The sequence below is a fragment of the Schistocerca nitens genome, chromosome 1 (genome assembly GCF_023898315.1).
Source record: "Schistocerca nitens isolate TAMUIC-IGC-003100 chromosome 1, iqSchNite1.1, whole genome shotgun sequence".
Lineage (NCBI taxonomy): Eukaryota > Metazoa > Arthropoda > Insecta > Orthoptera > Acrididae > Schistocerca > Schistocerca nitens.
The window spans coordinates 151507753-151533766 of record NC_064614.1 but is presented as its reverse complement, the minus strand read 5'-3'; the positions used below and the strand labels follow the sequence as shown (position 1 = coordinate 151533766).

General features: G+C 44.7%; 1 protein-coding gene across 1 annotated transcript; it reads right to left on the bottom strand.

Annotated features, from left to right (window-relative positions):
• Positions 1 to 537: 537 nt before the first annotated feature.
• LOC126229163 (26S proteasome non-ATPase regulatory subunit 10-like) lies at positions 538 to 22017 on the bottom strand. Its single transcript, XM_049942380.1, has 3 exons — positions 22012 to 22017; positions 19361 to 19575; positions 538 to 1123 (listed from the first exon to the last, which is right to left on the bottom strand). The coding sequence occupies exons 1-3, from the start codon at positions 22015 to 22017 to the stop codon at positions 538 to 540; spliced, it is 807 nt and encodes a 268-aa protein (XP_049798337.1).
• Between the last annotated feature and the right edge of the window lie 3997 nt (positions 22018 to 26014).

Genomic DNA, 26014 nt, shown 5'->3' with positions numbered 1-26014 from the left:
GGTTTAATTTTTACTGTCATTAAGGTCGATAAGTGAGGGGGAGGTTACAGAGTGTCACATGTTGTAACTAACACACTAAGTATTAATATCCTGATGTGTCTACAGTACATACAGTAGACACATCGGTAGATTCAGTCTGGGAACAGAACTGATATGGAATGCATATTCCTAGTAATATCGTTGAGACATAAATTACTGTGTGGTCCACTCGGCAGACACAGAAGTAAGTTTAGTCCTATATCTGAACTGAAGGTGCATTCCAAGCATACAGCTTATACACCAGTAATTGATTCCTGTTGAAATTTGCAGCTGTTTCATGCAGCACCAATCATGCTCCTACAACATGCTTTTCAATAATCGACTATTTGTAATGGAGTGTACATAGATTTTTGTTGAGTTTTCACAATAGGAAGCTTGCCTAATGTTGCTTTCATTAGTTTATATGGGTACAAAAATTAGAATTTTTTCTATTCTTTATTCTAAAAACAACGAAAATTCATGTTAGTTTTTTTTTCTCCTGAGATGTTTGTTGGACTGCTAGGTTCTTCTTAGTACGTCTATGAGCTGCTGGTTTTGCTTGTCCGTGGCGATGTCCAGTGGCGTGAGCTCATCCTCATCCCTGACCGTCCTGTCAGCTCCTGCCTCCAACAGCGCAGCCGCCACCTCTGTGTAGTCATAGGACGCAGCGTAGTGCAGCGGAGTAGACCCCCACTGATCCCTGGCGTTGACTTCTGCTGAGGCCGCACAGAGCAGCCGCACCACAGCCCAAAGGCCTTTCGCTGCAGCCCAGTGCAGAGGCGTCTTCTGGTAGCCATCCCTGGCGCCCACATTTGCCCGCGCCTCCAGCAGGCACTTCGCCACGTCCGAATATTCCAATGTTGCTGCCCAATGCAGGGCGCTGAACCCACCGTCGATTCTCCCTCCCACGTCTGCCCCCGCCGCCAGCAGACACTTCAAGGCCTGTACGTTTCCCGCCCTCGCTGCCGCGTGCAGAGCAGTCCACCCTGAACTGTCCAGCGCTTCGATGTCCGCCCCTGCTGCGAGCAGAGCACGCAGCTCGGCCACTTGCCCATCAAAAGCTGCATCTGTCAGCCTATCGGCTCTCTCCTCTCCAGAAAGGTTCCTGCACAGAACAAAGAAATTCTTACACTTTACTACAAACATGCAACCTGTCGAAGAAAAATATCCTAGAAGCACAATTATGCACAGTTCTAAAAATTCATCTGTCCAGAGAGACAAATGACCACTCTCAGTCCTGTCCCTTCTATGATACAAAACGGTCGGAAAGTCTATGTACTGGGTGATCAAAAAGTCAGTATAAATTTGAAAACTTAATAAACCACGGAATAATGTAGATAGAGAGGTAAAAAATTGACACACATGCTTGGAATGACATGGGGTTTCATTAGAACCAAAAAAAACAAAGTTCACAAAATGTCCGACAGATGGCGCTGTACAGCAAAACGTCAGTGACTGCGCATGACAATCGTGTATAAAAGGAGCTGTAATGAGAGAGAGAATCTACGACCTCATCCCCTTCCCCAACCTTCTCCTTTTCCTTGAACACAATCACACACTATATATTGTCTGCCACCTTGATCCCCCTCACCCCCTGGTGTCTCCCTTCCTCTCCACCCCCACCCAGTTGCCGCGCCTTTACCGTTGTGTCCCACCCTCTCTCCATCTCCACACGCTCCATCTCCTTTCCCAACACAACTTCCACTGTGTACCCCTCCCGGATGATGAGCTTTGCCCTGACATCTACCCTTCCTACCAACTCTAACCCCATCTTCCTGCCTCCTCCTCAGGGCTCCCTCTCCTCCCCCTCTCTCCTCCTGAGCGTATTCCCCCTCCTACTCCCCCTACCTCTCTTGTGCCCCCTTTCAGTGTCTCTGCACTAGCTCCTGCCCTGTTTTCCCTCTTCATCTCCCACCCCATGTGGCTCTTGCCTCTCCGTGTACCTGCTGACGCCCCTACTCTCTTCATCCCACCACTTCTCCTGCTGCCCCTTGCTCTCCCCTCCTTTTCCATCCTCTCTCACCTTTCCCTCGGCAGGTCCTACCTGGCAGTTTTATTCTTCGTCTTGTGTGCTACAAGTGGGTTTTAAGTGTGTTGTTCTGGAGTGTTTTTAATACTGTGGCCGACTTTTAACCTGTGCATGTCCATTCAGTGTCTTCTCTGTGTTTTAAGCATCGCCAACTGTTTTTTTAACTTTCTGGTGACTTTTTTAACTGTCTCCATGAACGTCTCCATATCAGTCTATTTTTACCTCCATTTTCTCCCATTACTCTGTTTTAAGTTCCCCTTTTTTATCGCCTTATGTATGTAACATTTTATTCTTACTTTAAGTTGTCATGTCACTCGGCTGAAGAGCGGCGGATTGTGCCGCTGACAGCCCTCCCCTGCCCATATGGGGCGGGGGAATGAAATCACAATAACGAAAAAAAAGAGAGAGAGAATCAGATGCGTCAGCAGTCACAGCATGTTGACGTTACCTGAAAAGGCGCTTTTAGTGAAGCTGTATTATCAGAATGGGGAATGTGCTAGTTCAGCGTTACGATCCTATCGCCATGGGAAGGGGACATGAATGGGTAAAGGTCCGTTGACAAATGCAGCTCTGGCGAGAATGATTTCGAAGTTCGAAGTCACGGGTTGTTTATACGATAGTGGCCGACTGAGCACAAGGTGTAATGTTGTGGACACAGTTCATGAAGAAATGTAGACTGTAGCGGGTTCGTCTATGCATGGGGAAGTCAGCGCTCATGCAGTCGCATGTTGCACCGGCATTCCATACACTACTGTTTGGTTGGCACTTAGGCGTACCCTCCGTTGCTATCTGTACAAAATCTATCGGCATCATGAACTGTTCCCTGGCGATTTAGTGAAGTGGAGAGCATTTGCGTTGTGGGCGTTTCAAAAGATTGCGAAAGATGACGATTGGTTGAGTAACGTGTTGTGGACCGACGAAGCCCATTTCACGCTCCGTGGGTCTGTCAACGCCCACAACTGCAGAATTTGGGCTACCGAAAATCCTAGAACTGTCGTGGAAACTCCATTGCACGACGAGAAAGTCACGGTATGGGTTGGATTTACCACATCTACCGTTATCGGGCCTTTTTTCTTCGAGGAAATGCGTGATTCTGGTTTTGTCACCGCTACCGTGACGGGTGAGAGGCACGCCGATATGTTACAGAATCGCATCATCCCCAGCATGGCTGATAAACACCTGCTGGAACATACGATGTTTATGCATCATGGCCCTCCACCCCATATTACTAGACGCATGAAAGATCTCTTGCTCGCGTCGTTTGGTGACCATCGTGTGCTCATCCGCCACTTTCGTCATGCTTGGCCTCCCAGGTCCCCAGACCTTAGTCCGTGTGATTATTGGCTTTGGGGTTACCTGAAGTCGCAAGTGTATCGTGATCGACAGACATCTCTAGGGATGCTGAAAGACAACATCCGACGCCAATGCCTCACCATAACTCCGGACATGCTTTACAGTGCTGTTCACAACATTATTCCTCGACTACAGTTATTGTTGAGGAATGATGGTGGACATATTGAGAATTTCCTGTAAAGAACATCATCTTTGCTTTGTCTTACTTTGTTATGCTAATTATTGCTATTCTGATCAGATGAAGCGCCATCTGTCGGACATTTTTTGAAATTTTGTATTTTTTTGGTTCTAATAAAACCCCATGTCATTCCAAGCATGAGTGTCAATTTGTACCTCTCTATCTACATTATTCCGTGATTTATTCAGTTTTCAAATTTATACTGACTTTTTGATCACCCAGTATATTACGGTACAGGTTTACAGATGCATTACCCTCTCTAAGTGTACACGCACTCTCTATCAAAAAGTATTACATTCCGTCTCTCAAGAGATTCTCTTCTCACATTTTGTCACATTGATTGCTAACAGTGAGTTTTTTGACCTCATAATGCTGTTCTCAAGTAACTGTTGCCCTCCACTGAAAGAGGTGCCTCATTTTGTCAATACTAGTCGTGTGAGCAGCAGTCCCTTCTGACTCTTGTGCAGATATCTTGAAACACACTAGTCAGAAACACATACTTTTTAATGATTATAAAGAATCCGTCTCGACTGCAAATAGAAACCGGATGTTGACCTAGGTTTCGGCGCGGATAACCACGCCTTCTTCGGAACACACTAAAACTACAAACTGCCTTAAGAGTCACGGTCCAACATTAATACAGAAAGCCCAAAAGTGCAAAAAACTCGAATAAAATGTAAAATAAACGGTACGTGTGTACCATGGCAATAGCTGTACTTAGCTCAAACGTCAGAAGCGTGCTTCCTCACCCCATCCAACGTTCAGTGGGCCGCTAGCTCTAAGATAAACTGAGAGCCCGCGGCCCACGGAACGTTGGATGGAGTGAGGAAGCACGCTTCTGACGTTTGAGCTAAGTACAGCTATTGAAATGGTACAAAAATGGTTCAAATGGCTCTGAGCACTATGGGACTTTACATCTGAGGTCATCAGTCCCCTAGAACTTAAAACTACTTAAACATAACTAATATAAAGACATCACACACATCCATGCCCGAGGCAGGCGCCGGCCGCGATGGTCTAGCGGTTCTAGGCGCGCAGTCCGGAACCGCGCGACTGCAACGGTCGCAGGTTCGAATCCTGCCTCGGGCATGGATGTGTGTGTTGTCCTTAGGTTAGTTAGGTTTAAGTAGTTCTAAGTTCTAGGGGACTGATGACCACAGATGTTAAGTCCCTTAGTGCTCAGAACCATTTGAACCATTTTTGTAGCGGTCGCGCGGGTCCAGACTGAGGCACATAGAGCCGCTCAGCCACACCGGCCGGCTGACATGGTACACACGTACCGTTTATTTTACATTTTATGCGAGTCTTTTGCACTTTTGGGCTTTCTGTATTAATGTTGGACCATGCCTCTTTAGGCAGTTTGTAGTTTTAGTCTGTTCCGAAGAAGGCGTGGTTATCCGCGCCGAAACCTAGGTCAACATCCGGTTTCTATTGGCAACCGAGGCGGATTCTTTGTAATCATTAAATTATTCACGATTGCTGACGCGCTGCTATATTAGAAGTTCTCACATACTTTTTACCAGGAATCCAGTTAGTCGAAGTAGTTCAGATATAACGATGCCACTAACGAGAATCCCCTACCGCTACACACAAACACACCACTTACTGCATGCACATGTTCATATTTATACAGATGAAGGCGTTGTATAACAAAAACCACAATCAAAAACATACACATACATATAACTGTGTAGGCCTCCACTGTCGTATTCAGTTGACATAAAAGTTTTCTGCGTATCTTACCGCGTCATAATGAAAAAAACTACACTGGAGAAACCAACGTTTCGGCCACGGTTACAGTGGAATTGTTTTGGGTCTACTGATGGTCCTCAGCTGTGAGGAGGCGCTTACATTATGTCAGTGCCGATCGATAAGCATGACGTTACGTCATAACTTTATAAGGTCGTAGTTATGGTTGGTCATTTGAGGTGGAAGAAGCTGGAACTTTACTATGGTAGGTTGCTATGGTGGGGGGAGTGGCGATCCTCTGTCGTCTATTGCATTTGCATTATTTGCTACGATTGGTGCTCGTTGGAGAATGTGACATGGGCTACTGTTTTCCTCCTACTGGATGCGGGCAACATGGCGGCAGCTACTCGACGGTAGCACTCGTGGCATCTACAGCTACATCTACATCTACATGATTACTCTGCAATTCACATTTAAGTGCTTGGCAGAGGGTTCATCGAACCACAATCATAGCCGGCCGAAGTGGCCGTGCGGTTAAAGGCGCTGCAGTCTGGAACCGCAAGACCGCTACGGTCGCAGGTTCGAATCCTGCCTCGGGCATGGATGTTTGTGATGTCCTTAGGTTAGTTAGGTTTAACTAGTTCTAAGTTCTAGGGGACTAATGACCTCAGCAGTTGAGTCCCATAGTGCTCAGAGCCATTTGAACCACAATCATACTATCTCTCTACCATTCCACTCCCGAACAGCGCGCGGGAAAAACGAACACCTAAACCTTTCTGTTCGAGCTCTGATTTCTCTTAATTTATTTTGATGATCATTCCTACCTATGTAGGTTGGGCACAACAAAATATTTTCGCATTCGGAAGAGAAAGTTGGTGACTGAAATTCCGTAAATAGATCTCGCCGCGACGAAAAACGTCTTTGCTTTAGTGACTTCCATCCCAACTCGCGTATCATATCTACCACACTCTCTCCCCTATTACGTGATAATACAAAACGAGCTGCCCTTTTTTGCACCCTTTCGATGTCCTCCGTCAATCCCACCTGGTAAGGATCCCACACCGCGCAGCAATGTTCTAACAGAGGACGAACGAGTGTAGTGTAAGCTGTCTCTTTAGTGGACTTGTTGCATCTTCTAAGTGTCCTGCCAATGAAACGCAACCTTTGGCTCGCCTTCCCCACAATATTATCTATGTGGTCTTTCAGCTGAAGTTGTTCGTAATTTTTACACCCAGGTTGAATTGACAGCCTTGAGAATTGTACTATTTGTCGAGTAATCGAATTCCAACGGATTTCTTTTGGAACTCATGTGGATCACCTCACACTTTTCGTTATTTAGCGTCAACTGCCACCTGCCACACCATGCAGCAATCTTTTCTAAATCGCTTTTCAACTGATACTGGTCTGCGGATGACCTTACTAGACGGTAAATTACAGCATCATCTGCGAACAACCTAAGACAACTGCTCAGATTGTCACCCAGGTCATTTATATAGATCAGGAACAGCAGAGGTCCCAGGACGCTTCCCTGGGGAACACCTGATATTACTTCAGTTTTACTCGATGATTTGCCGTCTGTTACTACGAACTGCGACCTTCCTGACAGGAAATCACGAACCCAGTCGCACAGCCGAGACGATACCCCATAGGCCCGCAGCTGGATTAGAAGTCACTTGTGAGGAACGGTGTCAAAAGGTTTCCGGAAATCTAGAAATACGGAATCAACTTGAGATCCCCTGTCGATAGCGGCCATTACTTCGTGCGAATAAAGGGCTAGCTGCGTTGCACAAGAACGATGTTTTCTGAAACCATGCTGATTACGTATCAATAGATCGTTCCCTTCGAGGTGATTCATAATGTTTGAATACAGTATATGCTCCAAAACCCTAATGCAAACAGTCTATGATATAGGTCTGTAGTTCGATGGATTACTCCTACTACCCTTCTTAAACACTGGTGCGACCTGCGCAATTTTCCAATCTGTAGGTACAGATCTATCGGTGAGTGAGCGGTTGTATATGATTGCTAAGTAGGGAGCTAATCTGAAAGGAACCTGATCGGTATACAATCTGGACCTGAAGACTTCCCCGTATCCAGCTATTTGAGTTGCTTCGCAACCCCTAAGGTATCTACTTCCAAGAAACTCTTGCTAGCAGCTGTTCGCGTTTCAAATTCTGGAATATTCCATTCGTCTTCCCTGGTGAAGGACTACATCTATCGTGTTACTGGTGTGGCCTGTTGGACTCTGTGGGCTGGCAGGCAGGATAGGGCAAGCTTATACCCGTCCTTGTTCATGCTGTAAGGTTTTTTTTATCATTTCTGTGGCTTCTCTTGTCTTATGTTTCGTCAAAGCCGGCTGCTTAGCTGGTACACGGCTTTCATTAAATTTGATTTGCTTCCAAAGTCTTGTCGCTGTTCGGCCGCTATAGACTTCCTGTGCTGCCCAGGCGAATGTAGTGCTCACTTTCTGGTATGTGGGTTGCTATCGGCCTGTCGGTCTCGACGATGTGTACCTCTGCACACTGACATTCCATCTTGTACACACCTGCGGTGTGCAAAACATCTGTCTTGTCCTTTGTGGATCCTAGCACATCCTGAACCTTGTGGTTGCCAGGGCAGACAGTCTGCCTTCTTAGCTGAGTGCTACGGCGTTCGCCTAATACATTTGCCGGCAAAAAACTGGGTCAAGACATCAACGATCAACTTGAACGGATGTCTTGTGACGTCCGCCCAGACCAATGTCATCGACGCGTAAGTCGCCCAATGTGGCGCCACCTGAAATAAGATTTGCAACCCAGCGGCCGAATTTCCCCATGAAGGGGGCTCCCAGTCAACAATGTCACACGATAATTTCCTTTTTTTCTGGTAGACAGGCTGGAAACCAACCGGACGGAGGAGTTTATCAATCCAGTCAGTGATATTTTTCACGTAAGGTAGGCGCGTCCCTGCTGCAGTTTGTCGATTTCTTGCCCATCTAGTCTCCATCCGTCTGTTGCCATGGCTCTTTGAGTTGACTTACGGCTGCAGCCACTACAACAACATGAACAGAGAAGGCGTATAAAAGCTTGCCAACTCCTGTCTGTCAGCCTCAGAGTCCAACGGGATGCACAAACAGCGCGTGACGCGAGCGATATCAGGCAGCCTGCGTGCAGCAGTAGCTAAACAGGAGCCCACGTCCCATTCGCCGATGAGCACCAACCGTAGCAAACAATGCAAGAAGCAATAGACAACAGGTGGTCCCCACTCCATCTACCGTAGCAACCTATTATAATAAAGTTCCCACGCCTTCCACCTAAAGTGACCAATCACAACTACGACCTTATAAAACGTCATACTTATTGATCGGCAATGAGAAAATACAAGCGACTCCTCACAACTAAAGCACATCAGTAGACCCAGAACAATGTAACCGTGGCCGAAACGCTGGTTCCCTCAGTATAGAAATGGTTCAAATGGCGCTGAGCACTATGGGACTTAACTTCTGAGGTCATCAGTCGCCTAGAACTTAGAACTTCTTAAACCTAACTAACCTAAGGACATCACACACTTCCATGCCCGAGGCAGGATTCGAACCTGCGGCCGTAGTGATCGCGCGGTTCCAGACTGTACTGCCTAGAACCGCTCGGCCACCCAGGCCAGCCCCTCAGTATAGGTTATTACATTATGACACTGTAAGAAACTCAGAAAACTCTTATTTCAACACACACATACGCTTTCAACCTAAGTTCTTGTGGCTGGGATGTATGTGCCGCTGCTTTATGTTACACATTTTTGCCTTTGAGAGTGTTTACACTTAAATCTTATATGATTATTCAATTTTTTCCTGTTTTCTTTTCTTTTCCTCTTACCAAAATCTCTTCATTCTTTGACAGCGGCCGGCCGGGGTTGCCGAGCGGTTCTAGGCGCTACAGTCTGGAACTACGCTGCTGCTACGGTCGCAGGTTCGAATCCTGCTTCGGTCATGGATGTGTGAGATGCTCTTAGGTTAGTTAGGTTTAAGTAGTTCTAATTTCTAGGGGACTGTTGACCTCAGAAGTTAAGTGGTTCAAATGCCTCTGAGCACTATGGGACTTAACTGCTGAGGTCATCAATCCCCTAGAACTTAGAACTACTTAAACCTAACTAATCTAAGGACATCACACACATCCATGCCCGAGGCAGGATTCGAACCTGCGACCGTAGCGGTTGCGCGGTTCCAGACTGTAGCGCCTAGAACTGCTCGACCACTCCAGCCGGCCAGAAGTTAAGTCCCATAGTGCTCAGAGCCATTTGAACTTACAGTGTTGTTTCCTTTGTTCATATTTTCCCCTGTTCTCTTCCTTTTTTCAGTTCAAATTTCGCGTTCACAATTTTGCTTCTGAATCTGTCTCTTTCATTTATCACTTCCCTACTGATTACTGCATGCTTTGGGTCTTCTTTTACATATGGATACCAATTATTTTTCTTGATAGAAATTTTTACAACATAAAAAATCCTCTTTGTTGTTGCTCGTTCTGTATATGTGTCTCTAGAATGTTAGTAGGCATTTCCTAATTTCGTCAGTGAGTCCGTGTGTTTGTGTAATTCTTTGGTTGGTCTATTCATCCATACTCTAACTACGTGTATCACTCTAAAAGCTTTTCTGAGGATTTTTCACTCTGTTCTTTCTATCTCTGTGATACATGTTGCTCTGGTTGTGGTCGTTTTCGATGTGTAGAGTTCTTCTGGTACTACTGTAGCGTAGTACATGAGTTTAGCCTGTCTTGATATGTTTCTTTTATTGTGTGTCCTTGTTAGTTTGTATGCTTTCTGAGGTTTTTCTGCTCTTTCTATGCTGGTTGTGTTGTTTGAGCCTCCTTTTTGCATATATTCCTCTGGATACTTGAATTTTTCTACTCTTCTGACCTTTATGGATTATGTGTGTTGTTCTCTCTCTCCATGCATAGTGTTTTCTCATGCGATACCTGTAGACCCGTTATGGTAGAGAATTCGCGTAAGTGTTCCAGTGCATCTTTTTTGTTGATGCTGAGTATTACCAGGTCATCTGCAAAAGTCAGGCATTTTATGATTTTTTTGTATGTATGTGTTCTTCCTAACTGAATCGCTTTTACTTTCTTCTGCCATTCTCAGTTTCGTCCAAGACAATGTGGAATTATAGCGTGAGATCCCATCTCCTTGTCTGATCCCTCAGTGTGTCTCGAATGGTTCTGAGAAGTCTCCAGTAAATTTTACTTTAGATGTGGTGTCTGTAAGTGTCTGTTGTGTAAGTTCACCAGTTCATCTGTCTGTTCCATATTCTTTTAATGTGTCAGAGTTTGCCTGTCTATGGAGTCGTAGATGAAAATGATTACAGTGTTGTTTGTCTGTCTGACATTCAACAGTGTTCCCCAGTTCTACGAGGGTTGTTTTTTAAGTAAGGGCCGTTTTTATTTTTTAAAAAAGATACAAATACTTTTGTAAAAAACCTTTTATTTTCTGATTCTACACACTTTTACCTATTTTTCTACATAGTTGCCTTGTCATTGAAGCGCTGCCCGCCAAGATGGTGTTTCAGGTACCGGAAAAGGTGAAAATCGCTAGGAGCAAGGTCGGGGCTGTATGGTGCATGGTCCAAAACTTCCCAGCCAAAAGAATCAATCAAATCCTGAGTCTTTTGAGAGGTGTGAGGCCTAGCGTTATCGTGCAGGAGCAAAACTCCTTTTGTCAGCATGCCGCGCCTTTTGTTTTGAATTGCTCTGCGGAGCTTCTTTAGAGTTGCATAGTAGGCATCTGAGTTGATTGTCGTTCCTCGTGGCATTAAGTCCACTAGCAAACCACCGCGCCGGTCCCAGAACACAGTTGCCATAATCTTGCGCTTTGACAGCGTCTGTTTGGCTTTGACCTTGACGGGTGAGGTTGTGTGTCGCCATTCCATCGATTGTCGCTTGCTTTCGGGAGTGATATGGGATACCCATGTTTCATCTCCAGTGACAATTTGACTCAACATGTCATCCCCTTCTTCCTCGTAACGAATCAAAAAGTCCACTGAAGTGTCAAACCTCTTCCCTTTGTGGTCCTCTGTGAGGAGTCTGGGTACCCACCGAGAACACAGTTTCTTAAAGTTTAGGTTTTCAGACACAATTTTGTACAAAACCGATCTTGATACTTGTGGAAATTCCAAAGAAAGAGTGGAAATTGTGAATCTTCTGTCCTCACGAATCTTTGTTTCGACTGCAGCCACCAAATCATCAGTGATCACAGGGGGCCGGCCTGAGCGTTCTTCATCATGGACGTTTTGACGGCCATTTTTAAACTCTCTAACCCATTGACGCACTTTACCTTCACTCATTGCATTCAAGCCATAAACTTCTGTTAACTGACGATGAATTTCTGCAGCCGATAGGCTTCTCGCGGTCAAAAAACGTATCATTGACCGTATCTCACACGCGGCGGGCGATTCAATAATCGTAAACATTATAAAGTAGCACAGCGATGCGTACACGTCAGCTACAGAGCTGCAACTTGCATCAGTGTGAACGGGAAGGATGCCGGCAAGTGGCGCGGTGACTTGTTGCGGCGTCCGCGCGAACTACGGGACTATACGCGCGAACGGCCCTTACTTAAACAACCCTCGTATATCTACGACGATTGGAACGTAAATAGTGGCAACTATTTATTCACAACCGATACAAAAGAGTTACATGTTTGCACCTGTTACTGACCTTCAAAGTAGTTACCAGGGTTGTGTAGAACCCGTTGCCAGCTACGTGGAAGGCGTAGTATACCGTTAGCAGAACTTGTTCTGTTGATGGTGCGAATGGAGCGGTCTACTGCCTGTCGAATCTCTGGAACAGTTCTGCCACGAAGTGATCTTTCATCTTCGGAATCAAATCAAAGTCACAAGGACTTAAGTCCGGGGAGTATGGTGGATGGTACAGTACTTCACAGTCCCATCGACCGAACACAGCAGCCACAGCTTGCGCTGTATGCTCCCGCGCATTGTCGTACAAAATGATGGGTGGGTTGCGCAGAATGTGTCGGCGCTTCTACACCAATTAATGAAAACAGAAGTTCGGGCTCTTTTTTTTCTCACAGAGCTTCAAGCGGTGAGAGTTCACAATATGGGCTATGTCCAAAAGGAGAAGATAGTCGGTGCAAGCACAATAGAGGCAAGGTAACTAAACAACACGACAATCACCCTTATCATTTACCACCTGCCATAATGGACGAAATAAAACCAATTTTCCGATATCTCGTAGATATCATCCTATTACGGGGTTATCTTCATGGCTGGACTCAAAATCCAAATGAGTGTGCCAACCATGTGATATGGAACACACTACCTAAAATTGTGTTTTTGGGTATAAGAACACTTCACTTTGGCGTTTATGATGCTGTAATATAACTAAGTGCAAAATTTTGCAGAAGATTTGGCTCTGGATAGAATGAAGAACTGCTTATTTGGACAAGTAATGGCTCGGGTCTCCGGATAATACAGTGAAAATCGTTTCATAGATGATTAAACAGCATAGGTGCGCCATCAAGAGGAAGCTGTTGGACAATTCTGATGATACTATCTCTGGAAAAGGCACACATTTACACTACTGGCCATTAAAAGTGCTACACCACGAAGATGACGTGCTACAGACACGAAATTTAACCGACGGGAAGAAGATGATGTGATATGCAAATGATTAACTTTTCAGAGCATTCACACAAGGTTGGCGCCGGTGGCGACAGCTACAACATGATGACATGACGAAAGTTTCCAACCGATTTCTCATACACAAACATCAGTTGACCGGCGTAGCCTGGTGAAACGTTGTTGTGATGACTCGTGTAAGGAGAAGAAATGCGTACTATCACGACTTTGATAAAGGTCGCATTGTAGTCTATCGCGATTGCGGTTTATCATATCGCGACTTTGCTGCTCGCGTTGGTCGAGGTCCAATGACTGTTAGCTGAATATGGCATCGGTGGGTTCAGGAGGGTAATACGGAACGCCGTGCTGGATTCCAACGGCCTCGTATCACTACCAGTCGAGATGACAGGCATCTTATCCACATGGCTGTAATGGATCGTGCAGCCATGTCTCGATCCCTGAGTCAACAGATGGGGACGATTGCAAGACAACAACCATCTGCACGAACAGTTCGACGACGTTTGCAGCAGCATGGACCATCAGCTTGGAGACCATGGCTGCGGTTACCCTTGACGCTGCATCATAGACAGGAGCGCCTGCGATGGTGTACTCAACGACGAACCTGGGTGCAAGAATGGCAAAACGTCATTTTTTTCAGATGAATCCAGGTTCTGTTTACAGCATCATGATGGTCGCGTCCGTGTTTGGCGACATCGCGGTGAACGCACATTGGAAGCGTGTACTCGTCATCGCCATACTGGCGTATCACCCGGCGTGATGGTATGGGGTGCCATTGGTTACACATCTCGGTCACCTCTTGTTCGCATTGACGGCACTTTGAACAGTGGACGTTACTTTTCAGATGTGTTACGACCCGTGGCTCCACCTTTTACTCGATCTCTACGAAACCCTACATTTCAGCAGGATAATGCACGACCGCATATTGCAGGTCCTGTACGGGCCTTTCTGGATACAGAAAATCTTCGACTGCTGCCCTGGCCAGCACATTCTCCAGATCTCTCACCAATTGAAAACATCTGGTCAGTGGTGGCCGAGCAACTGGCTCGTCACAATACGCCAGTCACTACTCTTTATGAACTGTGGTATCGTGTTTAAGCTGCATGGGCAGCTGTACCTGTACACGCCATCCAAGCTCTGTTTGACTCAATGCCCAGGCGTATCAAGGCCGTTATTACGGCCAGAGGTGGTTGTTCTGGGTACTGATTTCTCAGGATCTATGCACCCAAATTGCGTGAAAATATAATCACATGTCAGTTGTAGTATAATATATTTGTCCAATGAATACCCGTTTAGCATCTGCATTTCTTCTTGGTGTAGCAATTTTAATGGCCAGTAGTGTAAGTAAGAACTTTGAAGTTGATTAGCTGTAACTTTTAGTTTTTTTTGGATATGAGGTCTGTTTAGTGTATAGTCTGTTTACAGTAGAAACATGAAAATTTCAGGACTTTTTCCTTAAGGCTTCAGATATACCTGAATTAATAGATTTATGACATTATTTTGTATTAGGAATTTGTATTTCGAAATACTTGTTAAAATTTATAATTCTGTTAACATTTGGAAAATATAAACTATCAGAGAATCTAAACATTCTTTTTGCAAAACGGTTGTTTCAAAAGAAAACCAGAACATATATTTCTGTTCTGTGAGAAAATGAAAGTATAGTCCCAACAAATCATGAGAAAATGTTCCTTAACTTTGACTCAATTTAACATTGTAAGCACAGGGCATTCCGTATTCTCTTATGTCCATTCAAACATTTCTTACCCCTTTGTCACTGTTAAAATACTTGTTTTACTGCCGTGTTTCCACCTGCACGTTTAAAGAGATTTCCATGTTGTGCAGTAGCTTGTTGTGTTCCGCTCTGGTTAATTACAAAAGGCATGCTGACTGTTTTCACTGTTGCTAGTTGTCTGCCTGTACAACTATTATCGAGGTACCAACTGCATTGACTTTTACCTTAACAGCAATTGCGTGGCAGTTAAGTCAAGTTCAAACTCTATCAATTCATAATCTTTGATAAAGCAGACTACCGACGTCCACTAAAATCGATCACTGATTTCCAAAAATAAAAGTCAACTTTAAGTGGCATTTACACAGAAACTCCTCCATGATGAATTAAAAAACCAGTACTCAGGACAGATGCGAAATTCTGAGCTGCAGGGGATTGTTTACAACTATCGATACATATGCAGATCATTCAACCATCCAGCAACAATACTGCCAGGATTTCCTGATTACCTCGAGCAGCCATATTAGCCTTAGGCTATCTGAGCGCACCTACAGATCTGACCTCAACTTGCCTGAGGCTGTTGATCCTTGAATGATTTCTGCACACTACCACCATAGGTTCTCACTTACACCTCTCGCAGTAAAATAAGCCGCTTTTCTTCAACGATTGTGTTCCCCCGGTGGGGGTGTTCCGACATACCCTGTATGAGAACCATTGATTCTAGTGTTTGAAAAACAAAGGTGAAAATATAAGCGACAGTGGAAGCTTGAGCTAGACGTGGACATGTTGTAAGGCAACCCAAAGATCAAGGCGACTGCTTATTCCACATTCGAGCCCTTTGTGACAAAAATGTTTAACGTTAATTTTAATGTTCTTTCACGATATTTACATATTTAAGCAAACTCTAAAACTTCTCATGGATTTGTTCCACTCCCGTATACCGCTTAGTTCGTCTTTCCTCCCTTATGAGTTCCTCATCATCTCTATTTTAGAACTGCTTAGATTCACAATTATGTATTCTGTAACCACTAGGTCGTCTGGAGTTGCAATGCATCAAAACCCTTTTCCAGATCCATTCCGTCCAGAATGAAATTTTGAAGACAGTAAACTACAACTGAAAACATAAACTGTATCCAACACGCCAGTACGTTCATTATATCGTGCGCCCCCTCAGCTGAGTAGTCAGCGCGTCTGACTGCTCTCCAATGAGCCCAGGTTCAATTCCCGGCCGGGTCAGACATTTTCTTCGCTCGGGGGCTGGGCGTCGTGTTGTCCTTATAATTATTCCATCGTCCTCGCCACGCAAGTCGCCCCAAGTGAAAGGACTTGTAACCGAGTGGCCGAATTTCCCCGGTGAGGATTCCCGACCATCAAAGCCATACAATCATTTCATTATTCATTATCTTTGAAGAGGAATTTAGTTTTATAGCATTTAGTATCTCAGTTGAGTTCTCAACTGAATATAATTGACAATGGGAATCCTGAGAAGGTTGAAGAGAATCCATTTGATCTATGTCAACTCAGATGTCAAAATTTATGTGAGGGTCGTTCAATAAGTAATTTCCCACATTTTTTTCTCAACACATATTTATTGTTAAGAGTCAGAATTTGGTGGCAATACACATAAACATGTCTCGTCCATGTCCTATTTTTCTACGTAATCTCCATCACTTTCTATGGCCTTACGCCAACGTCATAAAAGAGCATGTATTCCCTGCTGGTAAAAGCTCTTGTCCTGTAGGCGCAGCTGTGTTTTCACTGAATGACTGACACTCTCGTCATCTTCAAAGTGTGTTCCCTGTAGAGAATTTTTAAGTGGCCCAAAGAGATGAAGTCCGAGTATGCCAGGTCTGGGATGTAAGGGGGATGAGGCAATGATGTCCAACCCAATTTGACGATGTGTTCCAGGGTTAGCAGACTTGTGTATGGGCGTGCGTTGTCGTGTTGGAGGAAGATTTCTGCTGGACTCTTGTCCTATCGAAAAGGTCGGCAACGGTTCTTGAATTTATTCAGGGTCTTCACGTATGCCTCTGAATTGATGGTTGACCCTCTTGACATGACATCCACGAGAATGACGCTATCAGAATCCCAGAAGACTGTCACCATGACTTCTCTGGCAGAGGAGGTTGTCTCGAATTCCTTCTCTTGTGGTGTATGAGGATGATGCCACTCCACGGACTGCCTTTTTGTTTCCAGCGCAAAGTGGTGAACCCAGCTTTCGTCTCCCGTAACGATCCGTGATAGAAAGGCCTCTCCGTCGGTCTCAAAACGCTCCAAAAATTCTGATGAAATGCCCTTTCTCTGAATTTTGTAGTCCGCTGTTAGCACTCGTGGAACCCATCGGGAGCACCTCTTTGAATATCCGAGAGTCTCAATCATTGCAGACGCACTTCCAATGATGACCGACAACTGTACAGCCAATTGTCGAGTTGTGATGAACCGGTCGTCAAGAATAATGACATCTGCACGATTCAGTATATCTGGAGCAGTGGCTGTGACAGGACATCACTAAATGGTTCAAATGGCTCTGAGAACTATGGGACTTAACATCTGAGGTCATCAGTCCCCTAGAACTACTTAAACCTAACTAGTCTAAGGACATCACATACACCCATGCCCGAAGCAGGATTCAAACCTGTGACCGTAGCAGTCGCGCGGTTCCGGACTGAAGCACCGGACATCTCGAGTGTGGCTGATCATGGAGCTCTGTTTCTGCATTTCCTGAGGCTGTAACTTTCTTTGCCCATCTCTCAACTGCACTCCTATTAACTGCAGCGTCGCCAAACACTGCACACAAACCTTCATGCATGTTCACCACGGTTTCTTTTTCTGCACACAAGAATCAATAACAGCACGCTGCTTGTAACGTGATTCGTATACAGGGTGTTACAAAAAGGTACAGCCAAACTTCCAGGAAACATTCCTCACACACAAAGAAAAGATGTTATGTGGACATGTGTCCTGAAACGCTTAATTTCCATGTTAGAGCTCATTTTAGTTTCGGCAGTATGTACTGTACTTCCTCGATTCACCGCCAGTTGGCCCAATTGAAGGAAGGTAATGTTGACTTCGGTGCTTGTGTTGACATGCGACTCATTGCTCTACAGTACTAGCATCAAGCACATCAGTACGTAGCATCAACAGGTTAGTGTTCATCACGAACGTGGTTTTGCAGTCAGTGCAATGTTCACAAATGCGGAGTTGGCAGATGCCCATTGATGTATGGATTAGCACGGGGCAATAGCCGTGGCGCGGTTCGTTTGTATCGAGACAGATTTCCAGAACGAAGGTGTCCCGACAGGAAGACGTTCGAAGCAATTGATCGGCGTCTTAGGGAGCACGGAACATTCCAGCCTATGACTCGCGACTGGGGAAGACCTAGAACGACGAGGACACCTGCAATGGACGAGGTAATTCTTCGTGCAGTTGACGATAACCCTAATGTCAGCGTCAAAGAAGTTGCTGCTGTACAAGGTAACGTTGACCACGTCACTGTATGGAGAGTGCTGCGGGAGAACCAGTTGTTTCCGTACCATGTACAGCGTGTGCAGGCACTATCAGCAACTGATTGGCTTCCACGGGTACACTTCTGCGAATGGTTCATCCAGCAATGTGTCGATCCTCATTTCAGTGCAAATGTTCTCTTTACGGATGAGGCTTCATTCCAACGTGATCAAATTGTAAATTTTCACAATCAACATGTATGGGCTGATGAGAATCCGCACGCAATTTTGCAATCACGTCATCAACACAGATTTTCTGTGAACGTTTGGGCAGGCATTGTTAGTGATGTCTTGATTGGGCCCCATGTTCTTCCACCTTCGCTCAATGGAGCACGTTATCATGATTTCATACGGGATACTCTACCTGTGCTGCTAGAACATGTGCCTTTACAAGTACGACACAACATGTGGTTCATGCACGATGGAGCTCCTGCGTATTTCAGTCGAAGTGTTCGAACGCTTCTCAACAACACATTCGGTGACCGATGGATTGGTAGAGGCGGACCAATTCCGTGGCCTCCACGCTCTCCTGACCTCAACCCTCTTGACTTTAATTTATGGGGGCATTTGAAAGCTCATGTCTACGCAACCCCGGTACCAAATGTAGAGACTCTTCGTGCTCGTATTGTGGACGGCTGTGATACAATACGCCATTCTCCAGGGCTGCATCAGCGCATCAGCGCATCAGGGATTCCATGCGACGGAGGGTGGATGCATGTATCCTCGCTAACGGAGGACATTTTGAACATTTCCTGTAACAAAGTGTTTGAAGTCACGCTGGTACATTCTGTTGCTGTGTGTTTCCATTCCATGATTAATGTGATTTGAAGAGAAGTAATAAAATGAGCTCTAACAGGGAAAGTAAGCGTTTCCGGACACACGTCCACATAACATATTTTCTTTCTTTGTGTCTGAGGAATGTTTCCTGAAAGTTTGGCCGTACCTGTTTGTAACACCCTGTATAGACGCCATTTTGACGCTGTACTACGGCTCTGCCATCTGACAGAACGGTTCGAAACTTCACCGGCGCACGGAACAAACATCAAACGTGAAGCACCAACAAGGACGTCTGTCTATGTATATTAATGGCTTTTTTTAAAAAAAAAATATGTGGGACATTAATTATTGAACGACCCTCGTAAAATGAAAAAATAGACAACTATAAGCTCTGGTTTATGAAAAAATTAAGCTACGTTCTATTTTTTTAGCATAAATTTTGGCTAATGCTCCCATAAATCACACTAGGAATTTGGACGACGCGTGGTGACGGAACTCACCGCAGGAGGGAGAAGTGGGGCAGTCAGGCGTCTTCTGCGCAGCTGCGAACGTGGTCTGGCCGTGGCCTGCGTGCGGGCGAGAGGCGGGGGCGGCGCCGGGGGGCGGCGCCGTGGGGGGCGTCGGGGGGCGGCGTCGGGGGGCGGCGCCGGGGGGCGGCGCCGGGGGCGTATATAATCGCTAATGTGTGACAAATTCGTTGTTTTTCGGACACTTGCAAAAGTGTACTAGCGTACTGTCAAGTCGTTTTGCAAGACTATCAATGTAAAAATGTACGTCAGGCTCTGTAATACTATAAAGTGCCGTATCATACCGAAAACTACCAAAAATCGAGTGTATCTGAACTGCGACACCTATCCCAAAGAAGCAGGATGTAAAATCACTTGCCCTTAAAAGTTACGTGGCTAGTTTCATTCCCGGTATCAAACGGATACTGTTAAAATGTCTGCGCAGCATATGTAAATGATCCACGATACGTTCGAAAAGAATCGGTCTGTACTGGGGATGTAGTGACATTCTAAATATACAGGGCGCTATACGGACAAACACACGAAGCCCCGAGATCACGTGACCAGGCCGGCAATGTATGTCGACTACACAAAATCTGTTCTGCGCATGTGAATGCTCACTCCAGAGATATTTAGTCTATGGCTGCATTACGTGAAGTATAGTCTGCGGCCTGTGAACCTCTCTCATTGTAGCAATGCGAGGTATGGTACCATATTTCATGTTTTAGAAGGCCGCGAAAGTATAAATTCAGATTCATAATATAGTTTCCGTTGTGTGACCGTATTTTAATATACACATGATGCCATGTCATTGGTGGTAGTTAACAGGTTTCAGAACTTCACTGTGGGTTGGTTCAAATGGCTCTGAGCACTATGGGACTCAACTGCTGAGGCCATTAGTCCCCTAGAACTTAGAACTAGTTAAACCTAACTAACCTAAGGACATCACAAACATCCATGCCCGAGGCAGGATTCGAACCTGCGACCGTAGCGGTCTTGCGGTTCCAGACTGCAGCGCCTTTAACCGCACGGCCACTTCGGCCGGCAACTTCACTGTGTCTCAGGAGTACGCTTTTTGCTAAACTGTAGTCTCAAACACAGGAATCAAGGAACTTAAACATTGCCCATAAATACACTGTATTTACTTCACACTGATCAAGAAGCGCACTCACTGAACTGGTGAATGTTGAGTATCATATGACTCCAAAATTTACTAACTGTGTGGGTATGTGCTTGTGTGTGTGAGATCAGTGAAGTAAGCAGAGACAACACGTACATGTGTGCCTGACTGCTGACAGCAGAAGCTCCTGAATAATGGAGATGGAATTATATTTAAAGTTAACGCGTCAGTAACAGGATTTCTGAAAGAGACAGCTATGGTGATATGATATTTGTTTTGAAAGTTAATTATCATATGTAATTATGTAAAATTGTTCTGCCTTGAGACAACTAAATAAGGAATAGGTCATGCAGAGTAGGCAATGTTGTCTCCAAGAGAAGAATTACGGTTTGTCAACCAGATTGTTAAGTACGGCATAAACACACACACACATACACACACACACACACACACACACACACACACACACACACACACACACACACACACACACACACAGAAAACAAAAATCACCATGCTCAAAAAAATGGTTCTGAGCATTTTGGGGTTTAACATCTGAGGTCATCAGCCCCCTAGAACTTAGAACTACTTAAACCTAACTAACCTAAGGACAGCACACACATCCATGCCCGAGGCAGGATTCGAACCTGCGACCGTAGCGATCGCGCGGTTCCACACTGAAGCGCCTAGAACAGCTCGGCCACCCCGACCGGCACCATGGTCCACGAAGGAGTTACCCGAATGGAACTGAAATTGGTAGCTATGAAGTACAGACACAGATAAACAAATGATTACAAACCCTATAAACTGGGTGACTTATTGAAGGGAAAGAGCTTCACAAATTGAGCGTGTCAATAATGCGTTGGTCACCTCTGAGCCAAGAAAGATCGGAATTGGATGGCTGCTCCTGCAGGAACCAAGTACAGTATTTTGACCCATAAACCTCTTCCTGAGTGTGGTCTAGAAGGAAGTGTTCCAAAGTCTGGCACATACCCTGAGGAACAACTGAAGACGAGGGGAAAGAAAATTTGAAAGGAAGTTCCATCAAAGTGTGAAGCTGCTCAGAGCTACTGTGTTGTTGTGAGACCAGGTTACATGTTGAGAGTGAGCAGCTGCACACTCCTGCACACATGCTTACGTCTTCTTCTTCACTGTGTTTCTTCCATACATGCTCCAGTACAGACAGACCCCATTGTTCTTGGAGCCTAGGACACCTCTTAAAAGTTATATCTAAGTACACTGTACAGCCTAGAGAGAATAAACATACGAGAATTTTGCTACGGAAAATGTAGGCATATTTCACAGATGACAGATAAATATGCAACACATCAAAGTGTTGTACTGATGTAGGAATAGTAATTACTCTGACCGTCCAAACTTTCCACGGGCCAGTATTTTACAGCACGACAGCATCAGAAGTGGGAAATTTTAAATGCCTTGCCGGCCTCCTTGAACTGTGCTGCAGTATACTGCGGAATTGACGCTCACCGCCATTCACCCTTTACGCTGCATGACCTCGTTTACAGGTACCTCATTGTCTGTAGTAGCAAAACAGCTAGCAAAAACAAAGCTTAGTTTGAGCAAACAGGTTTCCACTGAGGTGACCAACGTTAATGTTACTTAAAATCTGTCTTGATTGTAAACTTTTTATTCATATGACCGGTTTCGGTTCATTCAGAACCATCTTCAGATCTGATATTTCAGTTACCGGAGTAACCCGTCCAAATCCAGCAACTTTCACATGCTACGTCACATAAAACGTGACGTGACGTAGCATGTGAAAGTTGCTGGATTTGGACGGGTTACTCCTGTAACTGATATATCAGATCTGAAGATGGTTCTGAATGAACCGAAACCGGTTATATGAATAAAAAATTTACAATCAAGATGGATTTTAAGTAACATTATAAAATCACTGATTGCTGTTATCCCATAAGACATTATGTCTATTTTTGCAAAGTGACAAACGTTGTTGGATACCTTGCAATATCGTGTCGGACATCCTTTTGCAGACGTTATCAGGAGCTACTACAAACAGCATAGTGAACGCATTATTAAGGTCAAGATAGACACGAAGCCCACGCCTACTACAGTAGTACAAGTTTATATGCCAACTAGCTCTGCAGATGACGAAGAAATTGATGAAATGTATGATGAGATAAAAGAAATTATTCAAATAGTGAAGGGAGACGAAAATTTAATAGTAATCGGTGACTCGACTTCGATAGTAGGAAAATGGAGAGAAGGAAACGTAGTAGGTGAATATGGATTGGAAGTAAGAAATGTAATACGAAGCCGCCTGGTAGAATTTTGCAGAGAGCATAACTTAATCATAGCTAACACTTGGTTCAAGAATCATGTAAGAAAGTTGTATACAAGGAAGAACCCTGGAGATACTAAAAGGTATCAGATAGATAATATAATGGTAAGACAGAGATTTAGGACCCAGGTTTTAAATTGTAAGACATTTCCAGGGGCAGATGTGGACTCTGACCACAATCTATTGGTTATGGACTGTAGATTAAAACTGAAGAAACTACAAAAAGATGGGAATTTAAGGATATGGAACCTCGATAAATTGACTAAACCAGAGGTTGTAGAGAGCTTCAGCGAGAACATTAGAAAACGATTGACAAGAATGGGTGAAAGAAATATAGTAGAAGAAGAATGGGTAGCTTTGAGAGACGAAATAGTGAAGGTAGCAGAGGATCAAGTAGGTAAAAAGACGAGGGCTAATAGAAATCCTTGGGTAACAGAAGAGATATTGAATTTAATTTATGAAAGGAGAAAATATAAAAATGCTGTAAATGAAGCAGGCAAAAAGCAATACAAACGTCTCAAAAATGAGATCGACAGGAAGTGCAAAATGGCTAAGCAGGTATGGCTAGAGGACAAATGTAAGGATGTAGAGGCTTATCTCACTAGGGGTAAGATAGATACAGCCTACAGGAAAATTAAAGAGATCTTTGGGGAAAAGAGAACCACTTGTATGAATATCAAGAGCTCAGATGGAAACCCAGTTCTAAGCAAAGAAGGGAAAGCAGAAGGGTGGAAGGAGTATGTAGAGGGTCTATACAAGGGCGATGTACTTGACGACAATATTATGGAAATGGAAGAAGATGTAAATGAAGATGAAATGGGGGATATGACACTGCGTGAAGAGTTTGACAGAGCACTGAAAGACCTGAGGCGCCGGGAGAAGACAACATCCCATTAGAATTAATGACAGCCTTGGGAGAGCCAGCCCTGACAAAACTCTACCATCTGGAGAGCAAGATGTATGAGACCGGCGAAATACCCTCAGACTTCAAGAAGAATATAATAATTCCAATCCCAAAGAAAGCAGGTGTTGACAGATGTGAAAATTACCGAACTATTACTTTAATAAGTCACAGCTGCAAAATACTAACGCGAATTCTTTGCAGACGAATGGAAAAACTGGTAGAAGCTGACCTAGGGGAAGATCAGTTTGGATTCCGTAGAAATATTGGAGCACGTGAGGCAATACTGACCCTACAACTTATCTTAGAAAATAGATTAAGGAAAGGCAAACCTACGTTTCTAGCATTTGTAGACTTAGAGAAAGTTTTTGACAATGTTGACCGGAATACTCTCTTTCGAATTCTGAGGGTGGCAGGGGTAAAATACAGGGAGCGAAAGGCTATTTATAACTTGTACAGAAAGCAGATGGCAGTTGTAACAGTCGAGGGGCATGAAAGGGAAGCAGTGGTTGGGAAGGGAGCGAGATAGGCTTGTAGCCTCTCCCCGATGTTATTCAATCTGTACATTGAGCAAGCAGTAAAGGAAACAAAAGAAAAATTCGGAGTAGGTTTTAAAATCCATGGAGAAGAAATAAAAACTGTGAGGTTCGTCAATGACATTGTAATTCTGTCAGAGACAGCAAAGGACTTGGAAGAGCAGTTGAACGGAATGGACAGTGTCTTGAAAGGAGGATATAAGATGAACATCAACAAAAGCAAAACGAGGATAATGGAATGCAGTCGAATTAAGTCGTGTGATGCTGAGGGAATTAGATTAGGAAATGAGACACTTAAAGTAGTAAATGAGTTTTGCTATTTGGGGAGCAAAGTAACTGATGATGGTCGAAGTAGAGAGGATATAAAATGTAGACTGGCAATGGCGAGGAAAGCGTTTCTGAAGAAGAGAAATTTGTCAACATCGAGTATAGATTTAAGTGTCAGGAAGTGGTTTCTGAAAGTATTTGTATGAAGTGTAGCCATGTACGGAAGTGAAACATGGACGACACATAGTTTGGACAAGAAGAGAATAGAAGCTTTTGAAATGTGGTGCTACAGAAGAATGCTGAAGATTAGATGGGTAGATCACATAACTATTGAATAGAATTGCGGAGAAGAGGAATTTGTGGCACAACTTGACTAGAAGAAGGGATCAGTTGGTAGGACATGTTCTGAGATATCAAGGGATCGCCAGTTTAGTACTGGAGGACAGCGTGGATGGTAAAAATCGTAGAAGGAGACCAAGAGATGAATACACTAAGCAGATTGAGAAGGATATATGTTGCGGTAGGTACTGGGAGATGAAGGAGCTTGCACAGGATAGAGTAGCATGGAGAGCTGCATCAAACCAGTCTCTGGACTGAAGACCACAACAACAACAACAGTGCAGCAACTCGATGTGGCATGGACTCAACAAGTCGTTGGAAGTCCCGTACAGAAATATTGAGCCATGCTGCCTCTATAGCCGCCCATAATTGTGGAAATGTTGCCGGTACACGATTTTGTACACGAGCTGACCTCTCGATTATGTCCCATAAATGCTCGATGGGATTCATGTCAGCGATATGGTGGCGAAATCATTCGCTAGAATCGTGCATAATGTTCTTCAAACCAATCAGGGACAATTGTGGCCGGGTGACATGGCGCCTTGTCATCCATAAATATTCCATCGCTGTTTGGCTGCAGGTGGTCTTCATGTAGCATAACCAATTCCAGTCAGTGATTGGTTCAGTTGGACCAGAGGACCCAGTTCATTCCGTATAAACAGCCAACACCTTTATGGAGTCACCACCAGCTTGCACAGTGCCTTGTTGACAACTTGGATCCATGGCTTCATGGGGTCTCCACCACACTCGAACCCTACCGTCAGCTCTTACCGATTGAAATCGTGACTCGTCTGACCAGGCCATTTTTTTCCAGTCGTCTAGGGTACAGGAATTATGGTCACGAGCCCTGGAGAGGTGCTGCAGGCGATGTCGTGCTGTTAGCAAAGGCACTCGCGTCGGTCGTCTGCTGCCGTAGACCATTAACTCCAGATTCCTCCGCACTGTCCTGACGGATACGTTCGTCGCACGTCCCACATTGACTTCTGCGGCTATTTCAGGCAACGTTGCTTGTCTGTTAGCACCGACAACTCTATGAAAACGCCGCTGCTCTGGGCCATAAACTGAAAGCCGTCGGCCACTGTGTTGTCCGTGGTGAGAGGTAATGCCTGGAGTTTGATATTCTCGGCG

What these genes read in the sequence shown, in the direction of transcription:
- LOC126229163 (XM_049942380.1), bottom strand. An exon ending in GCGTCGTCCAAATTCCTAGT is followed by an intron (nt 1,124 to 19,360) that starts GTGATTTATGGG and finishes TGTTCTGTGCAG; the next exon opens with GAACCTTTCTGGAGAGGAGA.